Source organism: Pseudophryne corroboree (genome assembly GCF_028390025.1).
Source record: "Pseudophryne corroboree isolate aPseCor3 chromosome 3 unlocalized genomic scaffold, aPseCor3.hap2 SUPER_3_unloc_57, whole genome shotgun sequence".
NCBI lineage: Eukaryota > Metazoa > Chordata > Amphibia > Anura > Myobatrachidae > Pseudophryne > Pseudophryne corroboree.
In genome coordinates, this window is record NW_026967549.1 from 105,923 (window position 1) to 123,574 (window position 17,652).

The following is a 17,652-nucleotide window of genomic DNA, read 5'->3' on the forward strand; positions in this document are numbered from 1 at the left end:
TCTTCGACAGGGCACACATAGCGCTGCGTCCCAGAGGCCTGCAATCCGAACGACCAAGAGACATTATTTGCCGTCTGCACTACTATAGCCAAAAAGACGAGATAATTAGGAAGCTCCGGAACGCCGGAGACCTAGACTTCAACGGTTCACCTATCCAGGTTTTCCAAGATCTTTCTCGTCACACCTTACAGTCTAGACGTCAATTAAAGCCCTTAACTGATGCCCTCCGTAAAAGCAATATCAAATACAGATGGGGATTTCCATTCAGCATTACAGCAACCAATGAGGGTCGGTCTGCCACGATTCGGAACCCCGAGGATGTCGCCCTCTTCTGTTCCACCCTTTCAATTGACCCTGTGCAGGTCCCCGAGTGGCAATCCGTATGTTCGAGGATTCGCCCCCCCCAACCCCCTAGGGTTGACACACCTTTCCAAACAGTGGGATCTCCTTCAGCAGCACAGAAACGGAACCGCTCCCTTCCGTCCCCCTCACCTTCCTCCTCGGCTGCGAAGACCTGATCACCCCACCATTAGAGTGGCAACTTTTTCTCGCTACGGGAGATTGATTGGCACAAAGAGGACTGCTTCATTATGTCATGACCCCATGGGAGAGACCACAGCACCTCCATGAAGACTTCCTCCCTTGTGGCATCTTGCAGTCGAAGGTCGTGAGGCCTCTTGGATCCCCGTCTCTATATTTGATAGTCCCATTATTCTCGAGGGTCCTAGACATTTTAATTTCCCGTATAGAGTGGGGATTAAGCAACTCTGCCACGGTCTCTACTGCTTTAACATAGTTCGGGTAAAGTACTGTTCCTATTATTGTGATATGCAATGTTCATATTATTGTGGTCGCTAATTGTGTTCCAAAGAAGCGGTTCGTGTTGGAGGGTGGATCCGTTCCTCCCTTGTTACCCCATTTGCACCGCAATGTTTGGTCCCGGAACGATCGATGGGAACACTGTCCCCATCGTTCGTATCACCGGGAGCGGTGTTATGTCTTTACTTGTTCATTTGTTCTATAGTGTTATGCTTTTCTGTCTTGTTGTTCTTCCTCTGTCCTCTTCTTTTTCCCCTTCTCTCTATTTGGTTCTCTCTTCCCTTCCAGAATTACCTAGACTCACCAACGTCCAAACCCTACTCTCTGCTGCTGGGACCTCTGTAAGACCAGATTCAATATTTCTCTTTGAAACGGATAAATGGCGCTACTAAAAGTGGTTTCTATTAACGCCCGGGGACTCAACATTCCTGAGAGACGGTCAAGGGCCTTGCGAGAATTGAAAGCCGAAAAAGCAGACGTCGCCTTTGTGCAAGAAACTCACTTTAAAGAGGGAGCGGCCCCCTCTCTCAGGAATCAAGACTTCCCTACAGGGTATTTCTCCAATAACGCTGACGGTAAGACTTTGGGAGTAGCGATATTGTTTGCCAAACATGTTACCCTTGCTGATGTTGTTTGCCATCAACTTGTCCCCGGCAGGGCCTTGCTTATAAATTGCACTATTGCCACTAGAGCTCTCACATTCCTTAATGTCTATGCCCCTAACAAGTCACAACCAGGCTTTTTGGATAGAGTCCTCACCCTAGCCCAACCCCACATTAATGGGATTTTGCTCTTTGGCGGGGATTTAAACTGGTCTTTGGAGCCCCGAGTAGACTCCTCCAACCCCTCCCCTAGGTATTCGGATAAACTACATCGTAGGGTCCGGAGGACTCTACATAGCTTTCAACTCATTGATGTCTGGAGGATACAACATCCCTCTACTCGTGATTTCACCTTCTATTCACACCCTCACAACACTTACACTAGGATTGACTACTTATTTATCCCGCATAGATTTTTGCACCTGGCTGAGGCTTCTGCTCTGGGCAACATATCCTGGACAGATCACGCTCCTGTCTCTTTGGGGGTCCGCCTGTCCCCTGCTCGCCCGAATTCTTACACGTGGAGATTAAACGAGATGATCATCCAGGATCCCTGTTGCCAACAGCAGATTAGGGAGGCTATAGCTGACTATATTGCTGTTAACGACACAGAGGAGATCTCCAAAGTGGTAGTCTGGGAGGCCCACAAATGCGTAATAAGGGGAAAACTCATTCAACTGGGCGCCCATAGGAAGAAACAACACATGGCGGCGCGGGAGGCCTTGTTACAAAAAATTCAAGCCTTAGAACTTCTCCATAAATCCACCATGTCAGACGATAACCTTCAATCCCTACTAACGGCTCGGAAGGAATTGGACTCGCTTATGTCCCATAGACTGAAATTAGAGGCTAGAAAATGCCGTAGTCGTTTTTTCCTATGGGGGAATAAGCCTGGGAAGCTGCTGGCGCGGGCTCTCCAAGCTCAACGAGCGGCATCTTTTATACCTAAAGTAAAATCACATACTGGAACAACACAACACACCACGACAGAGATAGCAGCAGCCTTCCGACATTATTATACCCAGTTATACAATCTAAGAGGCTCTACGGAGGTCGAATCTGACCCCTTCCGCAAGGCCTCTATTGCAGAGTTCCTACGTGAAATCGATTTCCCCACACTTACACCTGAAGAAGTCGAGTCACTTGAGGACCCCTACACTCTGACAGAGCTCGAAGAAGCTATCAAAACCACCCCTAATGGCAGGAGTCCGGGCCCTGATGGCTTCTCTTTAGCCTATTATAAGACATTTGGAGATGTCTTGCTGCCTCTGATGCTTAGAGCTTTTAATCAGATTTCAGACCAATCCTCCTTCTCTCCCCAGTCTATGCTCGCACATATCACAGTAATCCATAAGGAGGGCAAGGATCCGACCCAATGTTCCAGTTATAGGCCAATTTCCCTGTTAAATGTAGACTTGAAGCTCTTCGCCAAATTAATGGCGAATCGTTTAAAACTCTTCCTCCCAAAACTGATACACTCGGACCAGGTGGGTTTTGTTCCAGGCCGCGAGGCCAGGGATAACACCACGAAGGTTCTGGACTTAATTTATTATGCATCAACTTGTAAATCCCCTTCCATTCTCCTCTCAACAGACGCAGAAAAAGCGTTTGACAGAGTTGACTGGGATTTCCTGTTGGGGGTGCTGGAGCACATGGGCTTGGGCCTGGTGGGCCTCCAGAGAATTAGGGCCCTGTACTCTGGACCCGCAGCTCGGGTTCGTATCAATGGAGAACTGTCGGACCCGTTCCAGATACGGAATGGCACTCGTCAGGGGTGCCCTTTGTCACCACTTATTTTTGTGCTTTGCATGGAGACCCTGGCGAGGGCCATTCGCCAGAATGTTAACATCACAGGGATGCAGGTGGGAAAGACGGAATACAAGCTGGCCTTGTTTGCGGATGACCTCCTTGCAGTGATTTCTAACCCTCTGACCTCTATACCCAACCTTCTTAAAGAATTTAAACGCTTTGGAACTCTCTCCAATTTTAAAATTAATTTATCTAAATCTACAGCATTGAATTTAACGCTAGACCAGACCAGCCTCCAAGTACTACAATCTATCTCGCCCTTTGCATGGCATCCAACACAATTAAAATATTTAGGAGTAATACTACATAGAGATCTTTCCCAGATCTACCAATTGAATTTCCCCCCACTCTTATCAAAACTTCAATCTGACCTCTCCAAATGGGGCAGGAAACAAATGTCATGGATAGGCAGAATAGCAGTAATCAAAATGAATATTTTACCCAGAATTCTATATCTGCTACAAACTCTACCTGTGGCTGTTCCTCGATCATGGTTTATTTTACTGCAACGAAAGATTAGAGACTACATTTGGGCGGGACGAAAACCCAGATTTAAGCACGAGATTCTCTTTAGACGGAAACACCAGGGCGGCCTCCAGCTTCCTCATTTTTTGTCCTACTACCATGCAGTTCTTCTTACGAGAGTAATGGAGTGGAGTAGTGAACTTCACAGGAAACAATGGGTAGACATTGAACTGGCCTCTCTTCCTTCTCTTAGCTCGAACTCCCCTTGGATTTCTAAAGTCCCCCAGGTAATGCACCCGCTGGCTGGTCCCACCTTTTCGTGTTGGCGTCTTTTACGCTCCCTTCCTCATGTTTCAGCGCATCCCTCCCCAATCTCACCGTTGTTTGGGAATCCTGAGTTTCCCCCGGGATGCCACTCCCTGTCGTTTTGTTCATGGCAGGAAAGGGGCATCCTGAGAGCTAACCAACTGTTGGACACATCTGGCATAATACCTTTTCCCGAACTGCAAACTAAATGGAATCTACCCAATAAAGAAATCTGGAGATATCTCCAGATTAAACATTATCTAAAGACTTTTTGCTCTTCTGGGAAAGGTATACGAGCACTGACTTTGTTTGAGCAGATGTGTCTCTCCCACACATACCCTAGGCACACTCTTTCTACGTTTTACAAATGGATATTGAATCACAGATTTTCCTCCCAACCTAAATTTGTCAAGGATTGGGAATTAGACCTCGGGGGTTTGGTGACCACAGATGATTGGGAAGATATTTTTAAAAACACTTTCTCATTAACTACCAATGTGTTAGTCTTGGAGACTCATTACAAAGTACTTACAAGGTGGTATAGATGCCCAAATCTCCTTGCGAAAATCTACCCTGGAGTACCCAACACATGTTGGAGATGTGGGACAGCAGTGGGCACCCCACTACATATATGGTGGGAATGCTCTCTCTTGCAACCGTATTGGCACAAGGTGGTGGAGACAGCGAGCATTATTCTCGGTGAGGACTTACCCTCTTGCCCTAGTTTTTGGCTATTAAACCTTACGCGTACACCTAGACATCACCTCAAGAAATCACTTCTTCGCCATATTTTGAGTGCCTCTAAAGCAGTGATCCCTGTTCACTGGAAATCAATAGTGTCCCCCACTATGAAAGAGTGGACAGCCCGCCTAGACCACTATATGGCAATGGAGGACCTCATTTTGTCTTTGGAAATGAGAAACACATCCTTCACTGCTACTTGGAGCCCATGGCTGGAATATAAAGCGACAACCCATTACAAATCTTCTCTTTAAGAGATACCTCCCCTTTTTTCGTTTTCTTTGTTTTTATTTTATCTCCAGCAGCCACCTGTTATAAGTTACGATTAAAGCTCCTTAGGGTAGGAAGAGAGATACCCCCCCCCCCACCGCCCTAAATCTTGTCCGCCTACGAAATCTTTAATCTTATTCCTCTACTCCGAGAGTAACGCTACTCTTTATCCCTTTGTCTTTCTCTCTTTCTCCCGCTATCCTTCTTTCCTCTCCTACCTCTATTATTTTCCTTTTTACCTCAAGAAGTTGTAATTCATGTAATGTTTATGGTTTTTTTTTGTTTTTTTTCTCTTTTCTTTTCTTTTCTTTTCTTCCCCTTTTTTCTTTTCTCTCTGGGAGATATGTTATGTAAATGGAAAAGTGATATTCCCTTTACAGGTCTCTTTATTATACACGGTGTTGAATATCTCCAGATGTTGTATCTCTGATGCTACTAGACGCTATTGAGCTGTTTCTGTATCTTTTATTTTCTTTTTGAAACTTCAATAAAAACTTATTTGCAAAAAAAAAAAAAATCACCAGGCCCAGATGGTTTTCATCCGAGAGTTATTACAGAGCTTAGGTCATAGCTAGCAAATCCCCTATACTTAATTTTCCACAGTTCAGATCAGGCAAGGTACCTAAGGATTGGCGCATAGCAGAGGTAGTGTCTTTATTTAAAAAGGGAACTAAAAATAATCCTGGTAACTATAGACCAGTTAGCTTAACTTCTATAGTGGGCAAATTATTTGAAGGTATCTTGAGGGATAGCATAGAGGATTATCTGCAGGTTAATAAGATTATTAGCAAAAGTCAGCTTGGATTTTTAAAGGGACAGATCATGTCAAACCAACTTAATTAGCTTCTACGAGGAAGTGAGCGAGAATCTTGATCAGGGAAAAGCAGTGGATGCGGTGTATTTAGATTTAGCAAAAACCTTCAAAACAGTGCCCCACAGGAAACTGATCATCAAATTAAGGGAACTTGGTCTAGGATATACTATTTGTACATGGATAGGTAATTGGCTGGATAACATAGCACAATGAGTAGTGGTCAACGGGATGTTCTCCAGCTGGGCACCAGTAGTTAGCGGAATACCACAAGGGTCCATACTTGGCCTGCTACTGTTCAATAAATTTATCAACAATCTAGGAATAGTCCTGGAAAGCACAGTGTCAATCTTTGTGGATGATTCTAAACTGTGTCAGGTAATTAATTCAGATAGCGATGTGGAGTCTCCACAAAATGACTTATTTAGACTTGAAGCCTGGGCATCTAAATGGGGAATGAGGTTCAATATAGAAAAATGCAAAATTATGCATTTTGGGACAAAAACCACAATATTGTGTTCAATTTTGGGCACCATATTATAAAAAAGATATGAGAACTAGAAAGGGTTCAAAGGCGGGCTACTAAATTGATTAAAGGGTTAGAGTCTATGGAGTACGCAGCGACTAAGAGGTGACATTAATATCTTCAAATATGTAAAGGGTCAGCACAAGGAGCTAGCAGCAGATTTGTGTAGTAAAATAACCCTGTATAGGACACGTGGGCTCTCGCTGAGGCTAGAGGAGAGAAAATTCCATATACAATGTAGAAAAGGGTTCTTCACGGTAAGGGCAATAAAAATTTGGAACTTCCTGCCGGAGAAGATAGTAATGGCAGACTCTGTAAATGCATTTAAAAACCAATTAGACAAATTTCTAACTGGAAAGAGTATCCAGGGTTATAGCATTTACCACAGTGACATTAAACTGAGAGTGGTAAGAATCATTGTTGTCAATTGGTACTAAGCATTACATCAGCAGGTACATTATAATATGATCAGCTGATCACAGAATACAGGTTGAAACCGATGGGCATTTTGCCTCTTTTCAACCTCTCTAATTATTTAACTATGTAACTATTACCTTATATAGGAGTTTAACCGTATTCAGACGCATAGCAAAAGAAACAGTAATAATTATTAGACTCATATGCATCCGGCACTTATCCAACTATTCATACTCAAAAGGTAGATAGAGACTTAGTGCTGTATTACCCGGCTCAGTAGAGTGTGATACAAGGAGACTCACCCCCTTCCAGGACTGATCAATACGTTAGCGAATGCTGAGTGGATCCAGACGCTAATAGTGTACACACTCGCCCCGTGAACCTACAGTGAACACAGATGCCCAAGAGAACACTGATGCACCAGTCACACAGCCGCCTACTCTGTGAATGGGTCCTTTTAGATACACAGTGTCTTAGATGGTTGCCGGAAAACCGTTCATGGTGGGAGAATCGGAGGAAACTGGTCATGAACCGAGGGGAGGGGGGACCAGGGGAGAGTCTGACTCTCCACTGCTGACCTCAATCCCAGGGATCGTGGCCTCATACTACCTCTGGAGCGCATGATCCCGAAGGCCTAGCGCTATGATCATAGGCCTAGCCTATGATCCCGAAGGCCTAGCTGCCACCCTAGGTGGCAGCCATGTCAGTGACTGTTTGGTAGTCTCCCCCAAAACAGTGCAGCTGTGTCCGTGTTCCCTCTCTAAGCAGAACTGATGCCTTACCTTCTCCCCATGCTCCGGCCACAGCCGGGTAACTTCTGCTGGACTTGCTAGTATATCCGACACAGACTACCGCCAAAAGGGCACTGTACATGTGGGTAAGCATTGTCATGACTCGGCGGGGAATTGTTGGAGCAACTCTTTCTAAGGTGCGTGTAAGACGCTTTTTAGAAAGATCACTCAAGAAAAAGACTATAAAAATAAAATAAGAATGCTTATGGCTGCTAAAAACCAGCAGCCCTCTTGACCATGATCTGGCTCCTGCCACAACAGACAAAAATTTGATTTGCCTGAGCCAGGAGGTGGGGATATATGGACGGGCCAAGTGCATGTTGGGAGGCCAAAAGCTTTGACCATTTGGTGCAAATCTGCTGTCGTGTCATCATATCCCAATGTTATCATGTGGATAACCTGTGGACCCTACAGAAGAAAAATCTGTTGCAGCAGCTGGGAGAGATTTACATGAAATGAGGAGCTGGTGCAGCTGGTTAATAAGCTGGAGGAAATCACACGAACTATACAGCAGCTGCAGCAAATAAAGAGTCAAAAGTTATCATAATGCTGATTCCATGGACCTGTCTGAGGCTGGCCGGGATGCTGATGCAAAGGAGATCCAAGCTGGTGTTGAAGGAAACCTGCAGAGTTCCAGCTTAGATGTGGAGAGGTGGCTCTCTAGGAGAAGGTAGATCTGATGGCGGGTGACAAAGTGCCAGATGTGGTAGCTCCCAGGTACACATTGTGGATCTGGTGGTGGCTGTGGTCTCTCAGAGTCTGGTCTAGGATTGGCCATCAACCATTGATGATCAGGAATCATTGATGGTCTATACCTGATGATAACTAGTTTTACCATCAAAGGAAGAGAGCCAGGTAGTTACCCGCCATTGATAGTAGCTGTGAAGATACTGGGTTCCAAATCACTCAGGCACAGTGGTAAATGAAAAACCAACAGTGGTTTATTGAACAGAATGTGTTATAAACAGCTCAGCACACCTCTGTAATCCAATTCCACATGACAATTCCCACCACAAACTCCTGACAGAACATCATTTCTTAGTCATGGAGCATAGCATCTCTCAGCTCTCTGGTTAGCTCTACTTATACCCCCAGAAGCTTCATATTACATGGGGTGTGTGTGACTTCTTTGTCTAAGGATCTTACAGCATTGGAATACAATACATATTCTAATCAAGGTGATTACATCAGCCAGAGAGCAACCATGTCTGGTCAGCTCACTGTTGGACAATAGGGAGTAAACAAAAAGGGACAATGGTACCTTATATGACTCACCCTTTGAGTGTCCACTGTGGTGGTAGTAAACAATAGAAAACCAGGTCTAACATGAATACATTATCCAAAGGGTAACAGATAACGTAACACAATTGCATATATTAACAATATTAAGGTTGATTTAAACACAATATTGGGTGAGCAGTAATGGACATGTTATGGAGAATGAGGAAACAGATGAATGTATAGGGATATGGGGATAAAAAGAACATATCTGACATGAGAAATGAGGCATAGCTCTATTGTCACAGACCTCTCATTTCCTCACAGTAGCCATGGGCCAGATGTTATTTCCCATCATTTACAGACTTCTGCCGCTGCACCGAGATGCTAGGCTGTCAGCCAGTAGCCCTGCACCGCTCCGGCTCTTACAAATACTGTGCTGTTCCAGCTGGGAATGGGATGCCCCATCCACCTCACTGACGATCATAATTCTTATTATATAGAACTAAAGAATACTTCGATATAGTGGGCAATATAAACTGCCAGACAACATTTGTGGTTTATGTAATCTCCTGCATGTGCGGTTGCCAATATGTCTGTAGAACAATATGCTCTCTAGGTTTTTAGAACATAGAAGATTAATTCTTAAAAAGTCAACTAAACACAGTGTACCTAGACATGTTTGCTCACTCCATGGAGGTGATTGTGGGGTTCTGTCCATACAGGGAGTTGAACATATAAAACAGACATTCCCAGGTGGGGATAGATATAACCTCCTCTGTAAGAGGGAAGCATACTGGATTTGTATGATAGATACTTTGTTCCCTCTAGGTCTCAACGAAAACATTGAGCTGAATAATATATGAATCAATATCTGTACGTTATTCTATTTTATCCTATAGCTCCTTTTTTTTCTTCTTCCCTCCCCCTTTTTGCCCCTGGCTGTTTTCTTATCCTTCTGTTAAGAAACTTAGTCTATACATACATACATATATATCCTTTGCGATATCTATGGAGTATATTATACACATGGTACTTTGTATCTATCTCTGGATTATTCTTTGTCTAGTGTGATATGAGCAACAATAGACTCATATATATATATATATATATATATATATTTACCAATTTACACTGAATATGACGATGCACATGGCTAACTCAGATGGTCTCTGTCACGACTGATGATTCAGAAAAGATTTTTCTGTTTAATTATTATTATCTGTATATCTTAGGAACATCTATTTGAATATTTTCTCTCCTACTATTTTGAATACAGTGGTTTGGTCCGATATGCTTTCGGTGGGTTATTACTTGTTTCTTGGAGCTTTCTAATTAAATTAATGGTTATACTCCTCAGAGATTCCTTTTTATATTGAATATATGTGTTTTCAGAAAGTGGTGGGAATAACTTGAAACACGAAACCCCTTCAAAGGAATAGAGAGGAGAATAAATATTCAAACTATATATAAAAATAATCTCTATAAAGCAAGACGTATTTAATGTCAAATTAATAAAGCAACATATTAGGTATCTGTATGTCCATTAGAAATTCTATCTGTATATACATATATATGCGGATTAGTGTGTTCTTTGTTTTACCACCACTATCTACTATAAGTACTAATTTTATTGTTTAAGATTGATATTATCTGTATAGTTCCTTTTTCTTTTTAACAAAAGAGCATCTGTATTAATTACATCATGTGGATCAACTCTATACAAATTAAGCAACACCGAGCATTCACTCAGGTGTGCATATTACCATTCAAAAGCCAATTGGATACAAACGGTTTAAATACCCATTTACTTCTTCATTGGGTATTCATATCTCCTGAGAAAACCGCCGTTTGCCTGTGGCGGAGAAACGCGTTGAGTGTTGTAGCTACTGTCGGTCCATTGAAGGAGATTCATCCACTTCATTTAACCCTGCTATAAACAATTTCATTGATCCTCACTGTTGTCACACGGGACAGAACGCTACCGCCCGCCCCAGTGGTGAGACACCGTCTGCAGACAGATCATCGGAGCTCGTGGCATCTCCCTCTGGTCCATCTGTGAGGGATACCTGCAGCCATTTGTAGCTCACACTGCACTTTGCTATTGACGGGAACCAGCGGAGATTACCAACATTGGGTGAGAACACTGACCTATAAGTGAGGATAATGAACTACTTAAATTATCCACTTTAATACCGTGGGATCCCTCTGGTATATACATAAATTGGAGAACTCCTACACTCTATTATGTTAATTAATGGACCGCAGTACTGCACATATCATCTGATTCAGCTGCATTTAAATACAATCGATCTAATGTGAGTGATTACAGCTGAATCTGTATACAGTTTATATACAATCAGAAATATTGTGGCTACATTTTATCTGGTTATTATTGGCATAACTGTTTTTATTGTGTTGAACTCTAATAAATATTAGAAATATTTTTATTTATATACCATCAGCGCTCTTTTATGTCTCTATTGAAACTTAAACAATCTATATCGTCTAAGGCATCCAGTTGCCGCATAGGAGCTGCTATCTAATAATCAATATATTTGGTGCTCATTTAATACATGTAACATTGCATTAGCGCCTGATTTAGCTAGGTAATTATATCTTGCATTTTGTCACCTCACTGATGTGACAGGCTCAGCTGTCAGTGATGCAGCCCCACTGCGACCACTCTCTCCGTACTCATACATACATGCCTTTCTGGGAGTGTCTCGTCCTGGTTGTCAGTGAGACAGTGTCTCTGGCACAGCTGTGTAATCATGATGTGAGTGTGTGTGCTGAGTAGTGAGTACTGCTAGCAGCAAGTCTCACAGCTTAACTGCAGTATAGCAGTGTGGTGGGGGTGGGGAGAAGGGGGTTGCTACACCAATGAGTCAAGGAATGGAGGAGTGATTGGATGGGACTCACACAGCAGGTGGTGAAAAGCTTAAAAAGGAGGAGTGGTTGGAAGGGGAAGGAACTAGTAGGTTTAGAAAGGATTAGTGAGGGTAAGGACTCTCAAGGGAAATTGGAGTGGGATCCCACAGGTACCAAACTGGGTAAAGAGCAGCTTTTAGGAAGGAAATTGGTGAGCCAGACCCTGTGGTTGACCCTTCTCTACCTCATGTGGGGTGGATCCTTGGACTCTCCAGTTCCTCAGGAGGCTGTGGATTCTTCTTGTCCACTACCTGGTGGTTCTGTGGTCATCTCAGGCCATGAACCTCCCAGATACCTGGCCTCCAGATAAACATGAAATGGTCATGGAGATGGTCCTGGGCTCTGTAGAGGAGGAGGTGGAACAAGCAAAGGAAAGTTGTGACCCTTCTGAAGGGGCAATGGTGGACATTGTGAATGGTGAAGGGAAGGTTTTTGTGGGTGAAGAGTGAGTTATGCCATATATACCATAAACATGGGACCTCAGCCTATATGATGTGCCACCATTAATGTGGCTTCTTTCTTGTCCGGCCAAGCTTGATTTATGGGCTTTGTCATTTTTTTAAGCAGGATAAAGGCTGAGTTTTTTTATTTCTGCAGTAGACTAGAATAAGCCCAGACATTCCCACTTCCATTATACCACCGGAATGTGACGGTCAGTGACCACCGTGCCATCACTTACCTGTATGCTTACACAAAACAGAATGATGGAAAACTTACACGGTTTCTTTACATCTTCTGGGGTCCACTCCGAGATTAGACATTATGGCATAATTACTCAGACGGGAATATAAAACAGAATAAAAAAATAAAAGCTATAATGCAATAATTAGATGCAAACAAAAGCTTTTATTATGAAATACAGGGGAGTCTCCGCACCATATATATGGGACATACAACAAACCACTGCAGATGGAACCCGGGTGACTCTAATGCACATGATAATGTACAGGGTATATATAGATAGGATCTTGTATCTGAAAACACTCGACACTCCTGATCAAGATGAGTGTCTGCAACAAGTTAGGCAAACTAGAAGTGAAAACACGTTCCAATGGCCGCCATATTGTCGTGCAGCAATACAGATTGTGGAAACTGGTATTACACATTCACATTTACACAAAGCACAAGATACAAAATAAACAGCAGAAAAAAGACCTAAGCATTTGGGATGTATTATTTAGGAAGTAAATAGAGGTACATTAATGAAAAGCGTGAGTAACAGTCATCAGTCTGCTTGTGAAGGTCTCTAGAGTGGAGGCCTCTTGGACTGTGCAAGGCAGGGCTGCAAAACTAAACGTTCAACCCATAAATGAATGACAGGAGATTCTTGGTACTGCTGGTAACAGTCCTTCATCTGTAGAAGCAAGCAAGCAGGGCAGTAAGGAGGCAGAAGCTGCTTCTAGTACCTTGGACCATGTAATGTTGGGCTGGGAAGGTCAGTTAGCCAATTATGAAATAGATTTTCCATCTTACAGGCAGCCGGTGAAGGGAGCAGAGAATGGGTGTTATGTGGCAGGAACGGGCTGGTTAGGTAACAGCTTGGCTGCTGCATTCTGTACTAGCTGCAAGCTCTGTCATTATTTTGCTGGGTGAGCCAGGTAGATGGCATTGCAGTAGTCTATGAACTTCTGAGGGAATCAAGTGCTTGATTCTGGCTATGGTCCACAGATGGAAGAATGAGGATTTGTATGTGGCAGATACCCAATGTCAGTGTCAGCCACAAACCAGGACATCACAAAGATTCAGCACATGTTCAGTATTTTGCAATTATGAACACCAAAGCATAAATCCAGATGGTTGGTAAAGCTGTAGTCTTGTCCTTTGCTGGTGAGCTTCTATTATGTTTCACAAAGACTGAATCACAGCCAACTGGCATCATCCACCCCTGGCGCTCAGCTAGACAACCATTTAGGATTGGTATTCGGTTCTCAGTACATGGAGCAAAAAGCAGGTCATCTGCATAGCAGTGGTAGACCAGGCCATGATGTCTGATTATATAACCCAGTGGTAGCATGTATATTTTATAAAGCTTAGGAGATAGGATTGACCCTTGAGGAACATTGCATGACAGTGATAATTATACTCCAGAAGATTTAAATGGTTCCGTATTTGGGTAATGTCTAATATGTTCAACAAGAGCAGATTTATTTCTCTCACAGCATGAAAATAGCTTCTCACCTGTGAAATCGCTGATGTTTAACAAGAACTGATTTCCGTACAAAACATTTTCCACACTCCGAACAGGAATACGGCTTCTCACCTGTGTGACTTCTCTGATGTGTAACAAGATCTGATTTCTGTGCAAAACATTTCCCACACTCGGAACAGGAAAATTACTTCTCACCTGTGTGACTTCTCTCATGTCTAACAAGAACTGATTTCCGTACAAAACATTTTCCACACTCGGAACAGGAATACGGCTTTTCACCTGTGTGACTTCTCTGATGTGGAACAAGATCTGATTTCTGTGCAAAACATTTCCCACACTCGGAACAGGAAAATGACTTCTCACCTGTGTGTCTTCTCTCATGTCTAACAAGATGTGATTTCTGTGCAAAACATTGACCACACTCAGAACAGGAATACGGCTTTTCACCTGTGTGACTTCTCTGATGTGGAACAAGATCTGATTTTGATGCAAAACATTTCCCACAATCAGAACAGGAAAATGGCCTCTCACCTGTGTGAGCACGCTGATGAAAAACTAAATGTGATTTGTATGCAAAACATTTCCCACACTCAGAACAGGAGTACGGCTTCTCACCTGTGTGACTTCTCTGATGTGTAACAAGAGCTGATGTCTGTGCGAAACATTTCCCACACTCAGAACAGGAATATGGCTTCTCACCTGTGTGACTTCTCTGATGTGTAACAAGAGCTGATGTCTGTGAGAAACATTTCCCACACTCAGAACAGGAATATGGCTTCTCACCTGTGTGACTTCTCTGATGTGTAACAAGAGCTGATGTGTGTGCGAAACATTTCCCACACTCAGAACAGGAATATGGCCTCTCACCTGTGTGACTTCTCTGATGTATAACAAGATGTGATTTGTATGCAAAACAGTTCCCACACTCAGAACATGGAAATGGCCTCTCAGCTGGCTGATGGGTAATAGGCTTTGTGTTCTGTGTAATACATTTTGCATCTATAGAACAGGGAAACTCTATATCTACTGTCAGAGCTGTAACAGATGCACCAATTTCAGAGTGATCAGGAGAACATTTCCCAGGATCAGGGGGATAAACTGATAGAGCTGGATGTATAATTCGGGTAATGGGGTTATCTCCTGGAGAATCCTGTATACTGTCATTATCTTTTATGTCACAATCCGGGGATAACATTAGATGTCCTTCTGAGATATTCCTGCTTGTGTGTCCATCTGCTGGAAATAAAATACATTATGGAAATATAAAAGCAGACAAGACCCAGGGTGTTACAGGATACAATATATAATTCTATAACTGACATTTTTTACCTGTAATCATTGCTTTTATGTTTATTACAAAACAAGGATGCTTAGACTGGAACTTCGTCAACAATGAACACTCATGTGGGATTACTACAGGTGACATGGACGCTCATGTGCGATTACTAGATGTGACACGGACGCTCACGTGGGATGACTAGAGGGGACACGGACGCTCACGTGGGATGACTAGAGGTGACACGGACGCTCACGTGGGATGACTAGAGGTAACACGGACGCTCACGTGGGATTACTAGAAGTGACAAGGACGCTCACGTGGGATTACTAGAAGTGACAAGGACACTCATGTGGGATTACTAGAGGTGACATGGACGCTCATGTGGGATTACCAGAGGTGACATGGACGCTCATGTGGGATTACCAGAGGTGACATGGACGCTCATGTGGGATTAGTAGAGGTGATATGACGCTCATGTGGGATTACTAGAGGTGACATGGACGCTCATGTGGGATTACCAGAGGTGACATGGACGCTCATGTGGGATTACCAGAGGTGACATGGACGCTCATGTGGGATTAGTAGAGGTGACATGACGCTCATGTGGGATTACTAGAGGTGACATGGACGCTCATGTGAGATGACTAGAGGTGACACGGACGCTCACGTGGGATGACTAGAGGTGACACAGACGCTCACGTGGGATGACTAGAGGTGACACGGTCGCTCGTGTGAGATTACTAGAAGTGAAACGGATGCTCGTGGGATGACTAGAGGTAACACGGACGCTCACGTGGGATTACTAGAAGTGACAAGGACGCTCACGTGGGATTACTAGAAGTGACAAGGACGCTCATGTGGGATTACTAGAGGTGACATGGACGCTCATGTAAGATTACCAGAGGTGACATGGACGCTCATGTGGGATTACCAGAGGTGACATGGACTCTCATGTGGGATTAGTAGAGGTGACAAGGACGCTTATGTGGGATTACTAGAGGTGACATGACGCTCATGTGGGATTACTAGAGGTGACATGGACGCTCATGTGGGATTACTAGAGGTGACATGGACGCCCACGTGGGATTACTAGAGGTGATATGACGCTCATGTGGGATTACTAGAGGTGACTTGGGCTTTTCAATAATAAAACAGCAAAGAACAGACAGTGCTGTCCTGTTTGTGCACTAATAAATAATATATAACCTTTATTAAGTACAGTAAAGTATGTAAGATAAATCAGTGATATATTAAACACAAAGGTAAATGTATAAAGGTGAATAATGTAATAAAAAAACAAGTGTATTTGTTGTTACACATCGGCATGTATATTATATTGGGTGATAACTGATTCAGTGCTGGTAATCCTGGTCAGTAAGAATAATATTAATATATTACACCCATACGAGAACGGGCTAAATTACATTCAATAATATTGTGGCAGAGTTTCCTCCAGCGGTAATCTCAATGTAACATCATACTGTATGTATAAACACTTTATGGGGGGATTCAGTTCATCGCAAAAACTCCCTAACCAATTAGCAGCAAAAAGTTATTAGTACTAATTCTCCATAGGTTTTACTGCAAGATTTTAATTCTGCGCACAAATGTCTGCGCATTGAGCGGTGTTAGGAGGAACTCTTTTAAAATAAGAATTTACTTACCGATAATTCTATTTCTCGTAGTCCGTAGTGGATGCTGGGAACTCCGTAAGGACCATGGGGAATAGCGGCTCCGCAGGAAACTGGGCACAAAAGTAAAGCTTTAGGACTACCTGGTGTGCACTGGCTCCTCCCCCCATGACCCTCCTCCAAGCCTCAGTTAGGATACTTTGAATCCCGGTTAAGACTCATACCAGCCACACCAATCACACCGTACAACCTGTGATCTGAACCCAGTTAACAGCAAGATAACAGCGGAGCCTCTGAAAAGATGGCTCACAACAACAATAACCCAATTTTTGTAACAGCAACTATGTACAAGTATTGCAGACAATCCGCACTTGGGATGGGCGCCCAGCATCCACTACGGACTACGAGAAATAGAATTATCGGTAAGTAAATTCTTATTTTCTCTGACGTCCTAGTGGATGCTGGGAACTCCGTAAGGACCATGGGGATTATACCAATGCTCCCAAATGGGCGGGAGAGTGCGGATGACTCTGCAGCACCGAATGAGAGAACTCCAGGTCCTCCTCAGCCAGGGTATCAAATTTGTAGAATTTAGCAAACGTGTTTGCCCCTGACCAAGTAGCTGCTCGCCAAAGTTGTAAAGCCGAGACCCCTCGGGCAGCCGCCCAAGATGAGCCCACCTTCCTTGTGGAATGGGCTTTTACAGATTTAGGCTGTGGCAGGCCTGCCACAGAATGTGCAAGCTGAATTGTACTACAAATCCAACGAGCAATAGTCTGCTTAGAAGCAGGAGCACCCAGCTTGTTGGGTGCATACAGGATAAACAGCGAGTCAGATTTTCTGACTCCAGCAGTTCTGGAAACATATATTTTCAGGGCCCTGACTAC

General features: G+C 43.5%; 1 protein-coding gene across 1 annotated transcript in view; it reads right to left on the bottom strand.

Annotated features, from left to right (window-relative positions):
- Nucleotides 1–13,961: 13,961 nt before the first annotated feature.
- The window catches only part of LOC134984470 (oocyte zinc finger protein XlCOF6-like), a 161,842-nt gene continuing 158,151 nt past the window's right edge, over nucleotides 13,962–17,652 (bottom strand). Inside the window, exon 6 of the mRNA XM_063950042.1 lies at nucleotides 13,962–14,722. Coding sequence (XP_063806112.1) covers nucleotides 14,040–14,722 — 683 coding nt within the window. The 3' untranslated portion in view covers nucleotides 13,962–14,039. The remainder of the gene's footprint in view (nucleotides 14,723–17,652) is intronic.